Source organism: Choloepus didactylus, chromosome 3 (assembly GCF_015220235.1).
Source record: "Choloepus didactylus isolate mChoDid1 chromosome 3, mChoDid1.pri, whole genome shotgun sequence".
NCBI lineage: Eukaryota > Metazoa > Chordata > Mammalia > Pilosa > Megalonychidae > Choloepus > Choloepus didactylus.
In genome coordinates, this window is record NC_051309.1 from 2,510,112 (window position 1) to 2,526,613 (window position 16,502).

A 16,502-nucleotide genomic window follows, 5' to 3' on the forward strand; every position below is an offset into this window, starting at 1 on the left:
GCTCCCCGGGATTCTGAGTGGCCCCACGGCCAGACCTGGCCTGACAACGTGCTGGCCCCATCCCCCTCTTACCCAGGCTTCCGGTGGCCGCCCCTCTCGCTCCCTGCATTTGCCTCTCCCTGGAGGGGCTTGGCGTGTGTGTGTGTGTGTGTGTGTGTGTGTGTGTGTGTGTGTGTGTGTGTCTGTTCATTTTCATGCTGTGTGACAAATCAGCACAGACTGGGCAGCTCAGAGCCCATTGTGGGACGCCCGGCGTGGCCACTCTGTGCTTGGGGCGTCCCGGCTAGAGCAGAGGCGCCGCTGGCTGAGGCCTCGTCGGGGAGATTCCAGGGCACTGCCAGAACCCCGGTCCCTGTGGATGGGGGTCGGAGGGCCCCTTCAGTGCCAGCGGTCAGCAAGGGCCTCTCTCCACTCTGGGAGGCACCCACATTCCTCTAACCCAGCCCCCCACCTTGAAGTCCCCCACTTGCTTCGACTCTCTTGGACCCCTCTTCTGCCCCAGCCAGAGAACGCGCCCTGCTCTCGAGGTGCGTGTGACGAGGTCAGGCCCAGCGGGGCACACTCCCCGTCTCGAGGACAGCTGTGCCCCCAGGGGGCCCCCCCACGATGTGAGGTCCGGGGCGTGGACTCCTGGGGGGCCATCTTCAGAGCTCGCCCACACACCCCGGGACCTCAGGCTCCCCACGAGCTCAAGGGAAGCTCTGACTCCGCCGAGCGTCGTGCTTTCCCGCTGTTGGGGTGCGTTCACCCTCACGCTGCGTGCGAGCAGCAGGCCCCAACGCCAGCTGGTCCCCTGAGCGCATCGCCACTCGAGCTTCTTGCTCACAGCGAACCAGCGCGGTGGGAATGCGAAACGCTGCGGCCGCCACGGAAAACAGCCTGGCGGCTCCTCAGGAAGTTAAACTAGAATTACCGTACGGCCTGGCAACCCCACTGCTAGACAGACACCCCAAAGAACCGAAAACAGGGGCTCAAACACGTCCGAGCACCCCAGGGTCCACGGCAGCCCAAAGGCGGCGACCCCAAGCGTCCCGGACAGCTGACGGAGGAAGGCTCCATCCGCACCGTGCGTGTCACTCGGCTGCGACAGGAAGGGAGTGTGGCACAGCCTGGGAGAGCTCTGAGGACCTTCGGCCGCGTGAAAGCGGCTCAAGGGGACAACACCGCGAGACTCCGCTCATACGACACGTCCGGAACAGGAGAAACACAGGGACTGGGGCAGTCGGGGGGGCCGGGGCGGGGGAGTCGCTGCAACGGGGGTGCATCTCCTCTCAAGGAGATGAAAATGCTCCAGGGCTAGGTAGAGCCGGTGGCTGCACAACATCGCAAACTCACCAAACGCCGCTGACTCGTTCACATTAAAATGCTGATTTTATGTTACAGAAATTACATCTCAGTTTAAAGGGAAAAAAAAGCAACGCACTTGGTGGGGGCGGAGCAGCTCCCATGGGGCCGGCTCATCCCCAGAGAGACGCCGCCCCCCACGGCGGCCCGCGCCCCCCACCCCGCCCTCGACGGCCCCCCCTGTGCTGGACCCTGCCCCTGTCCCCCGAATACGGGGTCCCAAGCAGTCCCTTCCGGGCCACATCGGGAGCCATCCACCACCAAGTGCACTCGACATTAGAAACTACACGGCAATTAAAAACGTACCCAAAACATAAAACAGGCAGGACCCTCAAAAACAGAAAAAGGACATGGATGTGACATCATTTTCCTTTCAACAAAGCTTACCACACGTGATTTGGGAGAGGGGTCGTTGAGAGGCAGATTTACAAGCAGGTTTGGACGGACAGACGTGGCCCTGACAGTTGAATGAAAATAAACTGAGTTGTTAATAAGACATCTCGCTGCACTGTACCGACTCCCACGTCTTATAAAATTATTCCACTTCTCCTCGACTGTGCCGCTCCGGGGCGTCTTCGCATTCCCCTTCCCCTCACCTCGCCCCTCAGGGAACTCGGGGGAGAGGCGAGCAGAGAAAGCTGCGTGGCTGTTCCCTAAATCTCTGGCTAAACTCGCCCGGTGCCGAGACGCTGGGCTCTGGCCGCGCTTCATGCAGCTCAGCGGTGAAGAGTTCACAGAAATGCAGGTAAGTGTGTCCCTGTGGACGCAATCATGCCATTCAGAGGAAAGAAAGGGGAAGGGGAAGGCACTTGGTTCCTCTCCAGGTTCCAGCTGCTCCCATGCAGGGAGGAAGCTTCGGCGGAGCTTCTGGGGTGGCCGGGCGGGCCCCGCTCCCACGGACACGGCGATGGCCCATCCGTCTCAGCAGCTCAGCCACTTCTCCTCGGCCAGAGGCCCGGGGCTCCGCGGCAGCAGGGAGCAGGCTGTAGCGGCACCCCAAAACTTCCAGCACCTGCGACGTGTAAGATCGCCTCCTCACCGGCCCACCCCTCTTGCTGATGGCAGAATAATTCCACCACATGAAGCGCGTGTGCGGGTTTAAACACGATGCCACGGCCACAGCGTCTCACAGCTCCTGGGCTGGGGACCCCTGGAAGGAGGTGGGTCACGGGCAGAAAGTTGAGTGCTGAAGTCGTTAGTTTTCTTTGTGCAACGACCACTACCCCACACGCAGGCAGAGCCCCCCGTGGCTCCAAAACCCTCCCCACCCACAGCCACCATCACCTGAATCCCAAGTCACAGGCCCCGTCCCTGCGGCTGTGCTGGGTCCGCGCGTGGTCCTGGCGAGCGTGCTCGGCTGTTTTTAGCACCACGACAAGGGCGTCACATGTATGTGATTCTGTCATTCAATGTTACGCTGCAGCCCCTTGGCGTTGTAATGTTTGCTCTGTAGCCCCGGTGGAGGGGCGCCCCCAGCCCCAGCCCCACCCCCAGCCCCAGCATCGTAACTGCCCCCCTGCAGCCCCCGCTGGCAGCACCGATGCACCACGTCTCTGCTGACATGAGCAGAGCTTAAGGACACCCTCGCACGTCCCTGCTTGTGCGTGTGCAAGGGCGTCTCCTGGGCACACAACCAGGAGTGTGTACCAGCTTCCACCGCCGCTGTGAGGAGTCACCATGGGCTTGGTAGTTCAGGCAATAGAAACTTACTCTCTCACAGTTCCAGAGAGAAGACGCCCGACACGGTCTCGCTGGGCCAAAATCGACAAGCCGCCAGGGCCTGGGTCTTTCTGGTCAGACCCCGCCCCACGCTGCCTCCACCGTCAGACACAGCCCCCCACCCCCATCAGACAGGGCGGGAGGTGGAAAACCTCCAGGGCCCGACAGTAGGGAATGTGGGAGCAAAAGGAGGCCCCACGTCAGCCGGGCACCATCCTGCTGCAGAGGGGCTCGGCCGAGCGCAAAGGCTGCACTCGGCAAAAGGACAGAACATCAGAGTTGGCAAATCCCGAGACAGGAAAGGAGTGGAGGTGCCGGGCCTGGGCCTGGCTGGGGGCAGCTGCTGGCGGCCATGGGGTGTTTTACAGGGGATAAAAAAGTTCTGAAACTAGAGGGAACAGGTAGTTGCAAAGCACAGTGAATGCACAAAATAAATACCATTAAATTGCATGTGCTAAAATGGCTAATTGTATGCTAGGACTTTCACCCCAATTAAAAATACAAACATACAAACATACACAGCTCCATAAAAAAAAGAATCACAGCAGGCCCTGTCAGAGTGGGGTCTGTGCCGGGACGCAGCTCCGTGGGAAAGCGCGGGGGTCCCAGACAGCGGGGGGCGGGCTGGGTCCTCCGCGGGGAGGGGCCCACTGGCTGCGCCCCCAGGGGCTGCGCAGGGAGGTGAACGAGTGAATGAAGTCGCTCGCTCAGCTGGTCCCGGTGTTGACCCCGGGACAGGGCTTCCAACGCCACAGCCCTCGGCTAGATTAGAATATTCCAGAGCAAACCCACTGGGCGAAGTCTGGAACAGACGGTGGGACGTTCCTCGGGAGGGGCCGCGTCTCTCCCCCTTCCTCCATTCCTGACCCCGGTGGGACCCCGAGTGGGCAGGAAAGTGGGGTCTGCGGGTCCCCGACAGCCCCTCAGGTCAGGTTCCCCAGGCCCCTGCAGCAGGACACAGCTGCCCTCTCGTCAGGCTCCTGCAGCAGGACGGACACCCGGGGCGGCCAGGGCCAGGGGCACAGGGCAGAGTCCAGGCTCCTCTGCCGTGGGGTCTGCAGACAGCGCTCACCCTCCAACGACGCACACGGCACAGATGCTGCCCAGAGGGAGGATCCCCAAGGCGAGGGCTGCCCACCCAGCCCCCCACACCCCAGAGGTCAAGCTGACCCCGGGGCGAGCCCCATACGTCTGACCGTTAGCATGGACCCCGAGCAGACAGGGACGCTCCTCTCCAGCAGGACACTCCCAGGCAGGGGGTGGCCTTGGCCCGTGGGGGTGCGGGCAGCCCGGGGCGGCCACATTAGCCCCTCAGTGCCCACTGCCAGGAGCCGCCCCCCAGCCATCGCGGCCTCCAGGAAGCTCGCTTCCAGGGTTTCGAGGGATCCCCGTGGGGAAGAGGCCCCCAGAATGTGGCCCCACCTTGGCAAGTGTCGGGCTCCTTATGTATCCACTTCAAATCAGACGCAAACGTGAAAATCACTGATACCGCGGGAGAGCTCGATGGACGGTGCTGGAGGCTTCCAGGGGCCGAGGCGTCCTCCACGTCCAAGGAGCCCGAGAGCCACGCGGCCACCTCCTCCTCAGCACACGGGCTCGGGGAGAGCTCGGGAATGTGCAGGAGGCGCCGGGGGGAGCCCCCTCTGACCGGCACAGTGCTGAGAGCTCACTTCTACTAAGCACCCGCCGGGCTCAGGCTGGCCATGGGCTTTCCTGAGGCTCCCGCTCGGACGCGGAGGGCCGAGGGTCAGTGCGGAGGACCAAGGGTCAGCGCCGAGGGCCAAGGGGTCAGCGCACAGCGACGAGGCAAGGGGAAGGCACGGAGCACAGAGGAGGCCACGAGGGGGGCGGCCACGGTGCCCGGATGCCCTCCAGGACAGCCAGGTTCATGCTGCCCTCCGCAGCCCGCGAGCCGCCCGCCCTCCCAGAGATGCCCGCCGTGGGGAACCGCTCACCCCAGGGCCTTCTGGGGGATGCAGGAAGGCGCCAGCTCCGGCTCGAGGCCAGGTCAGGCACCGTCCCAGTCCCCGAGTTCCCCGGGACTGACCATGGAGGCCCCGCTTCCCCCGTGGCCCCCCGTCCTTCTCGCCCGTGCCTTCCCTGGACACCTCCTGTTTTGCTCCCCGCCGGCTCTCACCACTGCCACACGACCATTTTGGAGGCTGGAAGGCAACACGAAGGATCTTGGCAGGATCCACCCACAGGTGAGTCCCCCCTTAAGTGACAACATCCTCAAAGGCCCGGTTCCCAGCTGGGCTCACCCCACACTGAGGGCGCTCAAGCCTGTCTTCATGGGGTGTCACTCAGTCCAGAAACCTCCCAGGCGACCCCCTGCAGGCGAGTCTCCAGCTCAGGCTTCCTGGGGACCCCACAAGGCAGAAGCAGCGGGTTCCACCCAGCGGGCCCCTTCTCAGAGGGAGACCTGCCATTTCTAGACATGCTCCCGAGCTCACCAAGGCAGACTCGGGTCCCTGCGGCTGGTCGGTCACCGCCTGGCCAGCCCTTCCCGTCCTCTCCTTCCAGCCGACCTGCAGCAGCCATGTCGGGGATGGCACGTTGGGGACAATGCGTAAGGGACAGCACATCGGGGACAGCACGTCAGCAGCCACAGCTGGGCCGTCGAAACCCAATCCTGGAGTGCCCACCGGCGACAGGCGGCTTAGGCCATTGGCCTTGACTGTGGCTGCAGATGTATCTGCAATGACTTCTACAGCCTCATTTTTTGCTTTTTATTTCTTTGCTTTGCTGCTCTCCCCCTACCCCCTCTCCCGCTTTCCGCTGGGCGGGCTGCACCTTCTTCATTCTCCTTTCCTTTATTCCCCCGCCCGCCCTGGGCCTGCTGCTCCAGTGCTGCCCTGCGTGAACTCACCTTCTCAGCTCGTGGGCTGAAGCCACCAGCACCCCCACCCTCGACGCCCTCGGAACCGGCTCCGACGGCCCCTCCCGTTACTCCCACTCTCCTGCCGGGGGGCCGCCCTCGCCCAGTCCTGACCCTACTTGGAATCCCCGCCGCGCCCCGACTTCCTGGCCCCCCACAGCTGCTCACACCCACTCCCTCCCTTGGACCCGGGCTGTCCCCTTGGGACATTTCCCCGCACGTCCTTAGCAAGGAGCCAGGGGTGGCTGCTGCTTTCTGTCTCCAGCTCAAACTGTCCGTTTCCCTCTCCTTGTGGCACTTTGCCAAGCCCAGGAATCCGCTCTTGCTCCCCGGGCGCCCTGCGGGGTCCGTGGCCCCCTCCCTGGGGCCTCCGTGAGGCCGGGCTCTGCAGTGCCCCCGAGGCATCCAGTGGTGTGTTCCGGGGCACGGATTCTGTTTGGGGCTGCATCTACCAAACCTGAACAGCCATCGTCCCAGGAAAATTCTCAGCCATGAGCTCTGAAAACTGTCTCCCCTTTTCTCTCCACACCTGAGCCGGCTCATGCCATCCTCCAGGTCTCGGAACCTCTCTGGAATTTCTCTTTATTTTTGGTACTGAGTGCTGGTAATTTCCACATCACAGACTCCCCCTTCAGCTGCTGAACGTCTGTGGGAGAAGGTTTTGTTGTTGTGTGTGTGTGTGTCTGTGTGTCTGTGTGCATTTGTGTGTGTCTCTCTGTATGTCTGTGTCTGTCTTTGTGTCTCTGTGCGTCTGTGTGTGTCTGTGTGTCTGTCTCTGTCTCTATGTGACTCTATATGTCTGTGTGTCTGTGTGTGTGTCTCTCTGTATGTCTGTCTGTGTATTGTGTCTTTGTGTCTGTGTGTCTGTGTATGTGTGTGTCTGTGTGTGTCTGTGTGTCTGTCTCTGTCTCTATGTGACTCTGTGTATCTGTGTATGTCTGTGTGTCTGTGTGTCTGTGTGTGTGTCTCTCTGTATGTCTGTGTGTCTCTGTGGTATCTGTGTATGTGTGTCTCTCTGTATGTCTGTGTATGTCTGTTTGTGTCTGTGTGTCTGTGTGTCTCTGTGTGTATCTGTGTATGTGTGTCTCTCTGTGTGTCTGTGTATGTCTGTTTGTGTCTCTCTGTATGTCTGTCTCTGTGTGTATCTGTGCAGGTGGATGAGGTGTGTGTCTTCATGCAACGACCGTCTTGCTGTTTCTGGCCATCCTCCTTGGCACTCACGTTAGGGGCTCCTGGTTTTTCCTGTGGTTTCCACTCCATTGTCTCTTGAACTGCTTTAAACCTACAAATGCCAGAGCCTCCCTGGCCTCCAGCCTCTTTCCTGTGTCACCCCTTGTCCCGTTTTTTTTTTTTGTTTTTTTGCTCATGGAAAATCACTTTCCCATGTGTTCTGGAAGCTTCTACAGTAGGTGCCACCTCAGAGGAGCTCACCGTCCTGCAGGACAGTTTTGTACTTTATTCTGCCGGGCGGCCCCAGTGACTCTGGCTCCAACCAGGGTGAGCTGGAGTGGACGGCTGTCCAGGTCTCCTGTCACCAAAGGCCCCTCGAGACGACCAGCTCAGTGGCTGGAGCTGAGGGTCCCGTCCCCAGCCTGGGCCCCTGAGCCTCCCCATCAGGTGTCCTCCCCTGTGCACGCCCCTTGCAAGGCGACTTTGCTGCCCCCTCCCCGGGAAGTGGAGGTGGCTGCTCCTCCCTGAAGGCGGACGGGCCCAGGGAAGAGGTGACCCCGGGTGACCCCTGGGCTGGGCCTCAGGGCTGCAGCTTCGTCTCTGCTCTCACGCTGCCCTGAGACATCACGTGAAAACCCTCAGCTCGGCCTCCCGCAGGATGAGGGGTGGTGGAGACCCCACCCCACCCAGCCAAGCCACCCGCGGTCTGCGCCACAGAGTCACCAAGGCCGGGCCAGCCCAGAACCAGGCAAACGCAACCGAGGCCGTGGGTCCGGACGGTTCTCCGCAGCCACTTGTCAGCAGAACCCTCTTTGCTGCAGCTCGGGGTTTCTGGCACTTGGCATACCCCCTTCTCTCCTGTCAGCTCGAGTATTCAGAATTCATTTTTGCATGTTTTTCCAGCATTTCTGGGCACCTGAAGTGGGGGTGTCACCTTCAATGTCTGCCGTGTGGCCCCCAGTCCACTGTCCTTTCTCCCCAACCTTCCAGGGGACATGCCACGGGCCCCTCAAATGCAGTTCAAAGCTGGAGCCCCCTGCCCCACCAGCTCCTTCCCCGTGCTCCCCACCCAGCAAACAGTGTTCCTCCCACCCTCCCCTCCGCCATCGGGGCCCCCGACAAATCCCACCCAGGCCTCCTCCCACACCGGGCCCCGGATCCGTGCGTTTCCTTCCACGCCAGCATCACTGGCAGGCACAGAGGGACCCCCAAACAGCAGGCCAGACCCCAACGTTTCCCCCACCCTGCATGGACAGCCTGGCAGGAAGCTCCCGGCCCTGTCTGCAGCCCACCCCGCAGCCCTGGGTCCAGCACACTCAAGTGCACCTCTAGATCTTTGGGGGGCTCCCCCTGCTGTGACACACATCGCCTCCCACCCCCCACCCTGCTGACGCTGCTGTGTGTCCCAGCTCCCAGCGCCCACGTCCTGTGAGGCCGGGCCCCACCCGAGGACAGGTCCCCCGGGGGCCGAGCAAGGGCCCAGCAGCAGGGAGAACTGACTCGACCGACTGGGCATGTGGGGTGAGGCTGGGTTTTACAGGGTTTCATGATCAAATCCCAGACACACAGAATTCCCTCACCGATGTCTTTCGGAAGCCTTAGAGGATGGCCCTGGCGGGGCCTTGGGGCGGCAGGGGGCACGGAGGCTGGGAACGGGGACGGGCGGGCACAGGGGGAGTCCTGGAGTGGACCTTCCGGAATCCTCCTCAGAGGTGAGCAAAATGGCCCAGGCGAGTGGCCAGAGCCAGGAGGCAACGGGGGACAAGAGGCGCTTCCAGAAGGTGCGGACATTAGCTCCAGGCTCCGGAACGCCAAGTGCCCCGAGAAACCCGCCCTGGGGAGACGTGTTCTCAAAGACGCACAACATCTTTCCACCTGATGAGCTAGTAACCGCTCAAAAAATGCCGCAGCTCTCACGGGCATCTAAAATGTAAGTGATTCTGCTTTGAGACCCTGCTTTCTATCAACAGCCGCAACATCTCTCAAAATAATCGGAAACATTCCCCAAAGCTGAGAGCCACAGGGAAAAGCTGACCGCCCCGCAGCGCAACCCCCCGTGGGCCCGAGCTGGCCCGTTCTCCCGGGAACCGAGCGTGGGGCGGCGGCGCGGGGGTCACCCGGAAACCCCGCCGCGGACAGACTTCCAGAGCCTTGGAGAGCCCCCAAGGGCTCCTCGGCCACGGGGCGCCCCTCCGCCTCCACCCGGCAGGAAAACAATGAAGAATGGAAGAGTTTCGAAATACTTACATAAGAAAGAAAAAAGCTTTCCATTCATCTGGCCCCCACCCTACATAAATTACCATAATATAAAATGTTCCATTCCACTTCCGCTGAATCTATTCAGATCAGCAAAAAAAAAAAGGTAATCATTTTTTTGTCTTTCTCCCTCGATCCTTGAATTGCCCATCCGCTCTCTAAGTATCTGTGCAATTTGGCTGTGAAAGGTACAGGGGTGAAAACTGCCGACAGCCGCCCGCCTTCCTGCAGAGCCCGCAGTGCCGACCCGCTCAGCAGGACACCCGGGCTCTCGGGTTCCAGCCCCGGAGTCAGAGAGAACTGAGTTCAAATCCTGGCTCTGCCTTCTCCTGGCAGGGGCCTGACGTGACACCCCGAGACCTGCTTGTAGACGTCCACGCACTGGTGAGCAGCCCCAATCCCAGGGCCTTAACCACAAAGGCTTGCCCTCCCCACCCCGTATCACCGGGCAGTGCAGGGGGTCCATTCCAAGCTGCCATCCCGGCCCCTTCCCCCTGGTGCTCCCCAAACCCCATGGCCCTGAAGCCCTGCACCGTCCTATTAGTAGAAAGCAGGGTCTCACGGCAGAATCAGTTACTGGGGGACGGACGCCTGACGGGTGCTGACTGGCTCTGTTTCCAGCAACCAGCTCCTGACAGGCCCCCAGAAAAGGGGTGGGGGCAGGGTATGTGGGTGAGACCCTTTCACCTTTCCATGGGGTCTGGGAGCCCCTGCTAACCCCAAATCCCTGAAGGCTTCTGTAGCAGTCCCCGTCCCTGACACCGCCGTGAGGCCGCTGCACTGTTACGTGTAAACTTCCCGAGCTGGTCCCCTTGGGTGCCGCCAACCATTCCCTGGAGGCACTGCCCATCCAAGCCACCGGACAGTCGGGGAAACCGAGGCACGGGGCCGGGGAGGGGCAGAGCAAGGATTGGCACCCAGGTCCCCACACGGGGACCCTGCCGCCCTGGCTCAGTGTTCTGGGGTGAATGGTACCCACCCCCCAAAGTTCACATCAACCTAGAACCTGTGAGTTAGCCTTCTGTAGAAAGAGGGTCTTGCAGATGTAATTGGTTAGGGTGAGGTCCTATTAGATCAAGGTGGGTCCGAAATCCAGTCACCTTTCCAGGAGAGGGAATCATGGACACGACACCCAGGGGAGAAGGCCTGGCACAGGGGGCAGCAGAGGCTGTGGGGAGGCAGCCACACGCCAAGGAGCAACCACCAGGAGCTGGACGAGGCCAGGCGGGGCCTCCCGGACCTGCGGAGAGAGGATGGTGCCCACACGGGATTTTGTACTTCTGGCCTCCAGCACTGAGAGGGAATAAATATCTGCTGCTTTAAGCCCCCCGGCTGTCACCTGTTACAGTGGCCCCAGGAAACGGAGACCCTTGGGCTATTTAGACACACAAGCCAGAGCAGGACAATTAAAGCCTGGGGGAAATGCTTAGGATCCCGGGCCTTCCAGGTGTTTGTTTTCCTTCAAACCAGAATCAGGCTCCATCGTTCAGGTTCCCACGCACCAGCGCGCGGCTCTGAACTGTGGGTACAAAATGCCGTTGACTCCAACAGGTGAGGCGCGGGTCATGAGCCTAAAGTTGGGGATGGTCACTAAGTCGTTTCCGAGGCGCTTGGGGGTCTGCGTGCACCCGAGGCGCACGTGCCTGGAGCTGTGGGAATTCACAGCAGCTCAAGCCATGCGCTGCCATGTCCTTCAATTACCCATCTCTCCCCTCCGGGTGACCCAAAGGACCTAAACCTAAATGATCTAAAAAGACCTGAAGTGGGGTGCAGTGCTGAGGCAGCCGTGGCCATGCCACCCCTGCCTCGTGTGACCCACCCTGGCCTCCGCCTGCCGCCGACCGGCCCACTTCACAGAAGCCCTGGGCATGTGTCCAGGAACAGCCTGCTCGGACGGGAAGCCCCGTCAGCCCGAGTGACTGCAGCGATCACCGCAGAGGTGGCCGGGGCGGGGCCCGGCCCAGCCTCCCCATCGCCCTCAGACACAAATAAAACTCAAAACGCAGCCTCAGCTCGAGCAGCGAGCCTCCTGCTGGGCGCGCCCCGGAGCAGATTGTACACCACAGCCTCCGTGGACCAGGCCACAGGCCCTGGATACTGACGTGTCCACGGGCGGTGCCACGGGGGGCAGCCCTGCCGGGAACGGGATCTCCAGGCCCAGGGAAGGCGGGCACCACCCTGCGCGGAGTCAGCACCGTCTGGGTGACCCCCCAAACCCTCCAGGCCTTCCCCAGCCTGGCTCCAAGCCAGACACCGGGAGGCAAGGGTGCCCACAGGGGCCAGCCTGTGGCGACCGTCCCCTGGCCACTGGCCCCCTGGACGCTTACAGTCCCGGCTGCCTCTTAGCAGTCAGAGCTCTGCCCCCGAAAACTAGTCAACCAGACACCGGCTGGAAGTGAGCCCTCAAATCCCAAGCACCAACCAAGCACCGTGGGAGGACGGCCCCAAAGCCATGGCCCGTGCTGGCCACTGTCCTCTCAGTATCACCCTCCTTCCGGATCCTCGGTGCCGGGAGGACCACACATCGCAGCCCCCTCCACCACGACCCCTCGTGGGGTGTGCGCTGGGCCTCGGGGTTTTGCTGACTCATGGCTGCATTTCTAAACATGTCCGTCATCTGTGTCATCACCCCTCACCCCCAGCCCTCGGGGAGCCCTGGAACAAGGACCACAGCTGCACGTCAGGTGTGCACGTTGGGGCTGTGGAGACACAAACCCGGCCTCCCCTCCCACACGGGCACCTGCTGGTTAATACGTCACGGCCTCCATCTGCCACTGCCTGCCCCAGCTGGGCCAGCCTCCAGGACCTGCCACGACGGGCAGCTCCAGGCCGACGGCCATGGCAGGGCGGACTGGGACCCCAGAAACAGGGGGGACCCTAAGCGGCGCTCCGGCCCCTGCAGGCGGCTGGGCTATGGACAGTCAGGGGGAGGCAGGGCACTGCCCGGTTCCAGAAAAGCATCCAGACTCCCAGAGCACGGAGGCTCGTTCTAAAGCATACACAGCCAGCAAGCTCCTTAGGGCTCTCTTGGACAGAGACCACCGCGTCTCTAATCTGAACCTGGAACACTTACAGAAGTTTCCAGATAACCATCACTAAGGAAAACACCCCATTTACAAGGAATGTTCCCTGACAGAGAAAGCAGAACTGGAAGCGGCTTGGGCTGCAAGGAGAGCCGTCAGCAGCCGCCAGCGGCCTCACGGGAGGAAAACACAACTCACCCTGGGCCACCGCCAAAGTGCCCTCCGGTAATGGACCCAAACCCCGGGCGGCCGCGGTCCCTCCCCCCGCCAGCCATAGGGATCTCCCACCCAGTCAATCAAATGCCGACGCTGAAACCAAATAAGAAATACAAACAGTGATACTTTTGTTTCAAATGAAGAAGCCAAATACTCCTAAATGTTTCCTCTTTTTAATACAGCAATTCTTTCTTGGAAAGGCTTCACCTTGAAGAAAAGCAAAAATATATTTCTCCAGCATCTATGAAGAACCATGAGCTCACATGTTTTCACGCTTTCTGCACACTGCTTTTTTTTTTGCTCCACTTGGAGTCAGGATAATACTTTCTGAGACCTGAACACTTGACACTGAGAAAAATCATACTAGCATTTAAAAGCCTGATTTAAAAGAAATAAATGGAAATATAATTTTCAAATGTCATTTTAATGCTAAAGTATTGCATTATACATCAGATGTTTTCACTCAACTTAGTTATTAATGAGTCACATATTGAAACTTTTTAAATGTCATAGAAGAATTTTTTTAAGTATCTCCAATCCCTTTTTAGAACTATAGGAACAATGAATGATATTTTTGGTTTCACAGTATTTTCCACCACAGTGTAATAAACAAGAAGCACAGTGTTCAGTTTTAAGCAAAAGCAGGAATTACACCAAGAATGCAGTTTGAATTGTCTATCTAAATACAAAAAAAAAAAAAAAAAAAAAATCCCTACTGCAGACAACCATCCCCCCCCCGGACACACCCTCCCAAGCCAACCTTTAACTGGTCAAATCTTCTGGGCCAGAAGGTGCCCAGGACTGGCTCCGTGCTTCCCTGTGCCCAAGTATGTTAAATTAGATAAAAAGGAAAGCAAAAAATTCAATTCATAATCCGAGGCAAAAATCTGAACTTTGGTTTGAAGAATGAAAAGTCATCAGGGTGACCCAACATTCGCCAACCCTCCGACAATCAAGATATTTAACTCCAAAGACTGACCTCAAGCAGGAGCGGCCCAGCTCAGGCGGACTGCGGGGCAGGGGCCACGAGCAGAGCCGGCTGGAGAAGAGCCTGCGCTCGGGGGCCCGGGCTCGGTGGCAAAACCCGCCGGCGTGAAGAGGAGGGGTCCCCGCGGCAGGTTGCCCCTCCCCGCCCGGGAGCAGGACTGGCCCCGCCACCTCTGCTCTGCACCGCAGCCCTGGGGGCGGCCTGGGCACCTCCTCCAAGGGCCGGTCAGCGCCACAGCTCTGGATTCTGAAGCCGAGCCCAGGGCAGTGGGTCACCTCCCAGGCTTAAAGCCAATTACCCAAACCCACGTTAGATAGTTTCGGATGAAACAAATGAGAGGGTGTGCAATTACTTTCCCTTCCCTTCCAGTCCGGGAAAAGGAAGACTCTGGAAACAGGATTCTCAGGGCAGCCTTTTCCACCGCACAGGGCTGGGAAACCCCACAGAACTGTCTACCCAGAGTGACTGCAAGAGTCCCGGATCCGTGACACAACTCCCCTGCCTGCCCCCAGCCATCATCATTGGAAAAAAAAAAAAAAATGCTGCTGCCCACTCCCAAACAATCTTTTGACAACTAGCCTTGGTTTTTCCTTAACTGGTGAAGAGAAAAGCCCCTTTTGTGCAGAGGGCGGGCGCAGAGGCTGCCACCTCGCTGGGGAGCCGCACAGAGGCCGCCAGCGGCAGAGGCGCCCTCCAGGCCCGCAGCGGGGAGGCGCCGCGGGAAGCCCCGGCCACACCCAGCGCCCGCGGGCGCCAGGGTCGCCGAGCCGCCGGCCGGCCGCTCCGGGAGCCCGAAATGCCCGTGTCCCGCCGCCCGTCCAGGGCCGCCGGCCCAACTCCCCGAGAACTCCCCGCTCCAAAGGACACGCAGCTCCAGCCCTGGGGCCCCTGAGCTCGCCCCAAGAAGCTCGGGTGTCCGTCCTCCAGACCCCGGAACGCGGCACCAGGACGGCCCGGGAGTTAACGAGATCCCGCCCCGAGGGATCGCCCCCGGGTGGGGTGGGGGCGCCGGGACGGCGGTCACCGCGGCAGTGGGTCGGTTTCTTGGGTCCGTCGCCAACGCGGCGGCCTCGGACATCCGAGGCGCGGGCGGCGTCCGGACGCGGGGTCTGGCCCGGCTCCTCCCCGGAGACACACCCGAGCCAAGGCGCCCCCAAGTCCCCACCGTTGGGGCCCTCCCGCGAAGTGGGCCCCGTACAGGCCGCCCCCGGACACGGCCGGTGCGCCCCGGACCCCGCGCCCGGATCCCGGCACCGCGGCGCCGCTCCGGCCGCGGAAGACGCGAGCCCGGCGCAGGCAGCGGGGACGCAGCGCCCGCAGTGCGACGGGAGCAGCCGCCGAAGCGCGGGGCGCGTCGCCCGGACCCCGGCCCGCAGAGCAGGGGCGTCAGCACCGGGTGGGGGTGCGCCCCGGATCCGCGAGGGCGCGGGTGGGGACGGGAATGGGGTCGAGATGCGGGTCGGTCCTGGTTCGGGAAGGGAGGACCGGGACAGGGGGACGGAGGGGGCCATCGGGGACTCAGGGGGGAGCGAGTGGGACTCCCCCAGAAGCTGGGAGGAGTGGGAGGGGGGAGAGCGGGTTAGAGTCGGTCCCCAGCCCAGGAGAGCCGGGGAGGAGCCGGAGGGGAACCGGCGAGTCCGCCCCGGCGCAGGGGCCCCAGGGAACGGCAGGGGGTCCGTTCCGGGCCGGGGACCAGGAGAGGAGGTGGGGACCACCCGGGACGTCCAGGACCGGGGTGACGAGGGAGAAGGGCCGTCCTGGCGGCCGGCAGAGGGGAAGGAAAAGTCGGCCCAGGGCCCAGGGTAAGAGCGGAGGGTCCTGGGGCCCGGGCCCAGAAGAAGGGGGGCGGGGGGCGGGCAACCAGGGGTGCGCCCAGTGGTGGAGTGGAGAGAAGGGGTGCCGGGCGGCCTGCGGGCGAGGGCGGTCACGGACGGGAGAGGCGCTCCGACTCGGCGAGGGGCGCGCCGGGGTGGGTGCCGGGGAGGAGCCGCCCGCGGGGCCGGGGCGCCCGGGGCGGGGGCCGCTCACCTTGGGTTTGTACAGCCACTTTCGGAACCTGTTCATCATCGCCGCGCCGCCCCGGCCCGGCAGCAGGCGGCCCCTCGCCCTCCCCCGGCGGCGGCGCCCGGGCGGGCTGCGGAGCGCGGGGGGCCCGCGGAGGCCGGGCCGGGCCGGGGCCCCGTGCGGCGCGGTCCCGGGGCGCGGGGCGCGAGCGCAGCCCGGAAGCCGGAGGCCGGCGGCGGCGGCAGGTGCGCGGCGGGGGATGCTCGGCGAGCGCCGCACCGGGCGGACCCGCTGACCCGCGGGCGGACCGACGGACGGATGCACACGGGCGGGGGGCGCGCGAGTCCTCGCCGCTCACCGACACCCGCGCCGCGGCCGGTCACGGCCACTCCGCGCCGCACATGCGCCGAGGGCGCCGCGAGCCCCCGGCCCGCCGCTCGCCGCGGGGGAGGGGGCCGACCCAGGCGGCCCAATCACGGCGCGCCCCGCGGGGCCGAAAAACTACACGTCCCGACGGGCTTTGCGGGAGGCGACGCCCTGGCGCGGCGCCCCGCAGTCGCGAGCTGCGCCGTGCATTCTGGGGGTTGTAGTCTTCCCGCCGACGGCGCCGGCGTGCGGCGGGTTGCTAGGTGACGACGCCCAAACGGCACCCTCGTTGCGGAGGTCCCGGCCCAGCAGGCGTGAGGTGCGGGCGGTTGCGGTCCCCAGGCGAACCGCGCTCTCTCTCGCCCTGCGGTGGTGGAGGCGAGGAGGAAGGTTCTGCGGCCGGAGCGCCCGCGGAGCCCGCCGACAGGTACGAGGCGGGGAAGGGCCGCAGGTGCGGGCCGGGGTCCCGACAGCGAATCCCGACCGAGGGGCGAGGGGCGCGGCCCCGCGTCAGCGTCCCCGTCCCCGCCACGCCCGG

General features: G+C 62.5%; 1 protein-coding gene across 3 annotated transcripts in view; it reads right to left on the bottom strand.

The window, feature by feature from the left end:
* The window catches only part of ZFYVE28 (zinc finger FYVE-type containing 28), a 109,411-nt gene extending 93,334 nt beyond the window's left edge, over positions 1-16,077 (bottom strand). For 2 of the 3 annotated variants that reach the window (XM_037829270.1, XM_037829272.1), the window contains exon 1: positions 1,732-2,552. In XM_037829270.1, coding sequence (XP_037685198.1) covers positions 1,732-2,055 — 324 coding nt within the window. In that variant the 5' untranslated portion in view covers positions 2,056-2,552. Of the gene's footprint in view, positions 1-1,731; positions 2,553-15,622 lie in introns of those variants that run through there. The other variant, XM_037829269.1, reaches the window with a different exon arrangement.
* Positions 16,078-16,502: the final 425 nt, after the last annotated feature.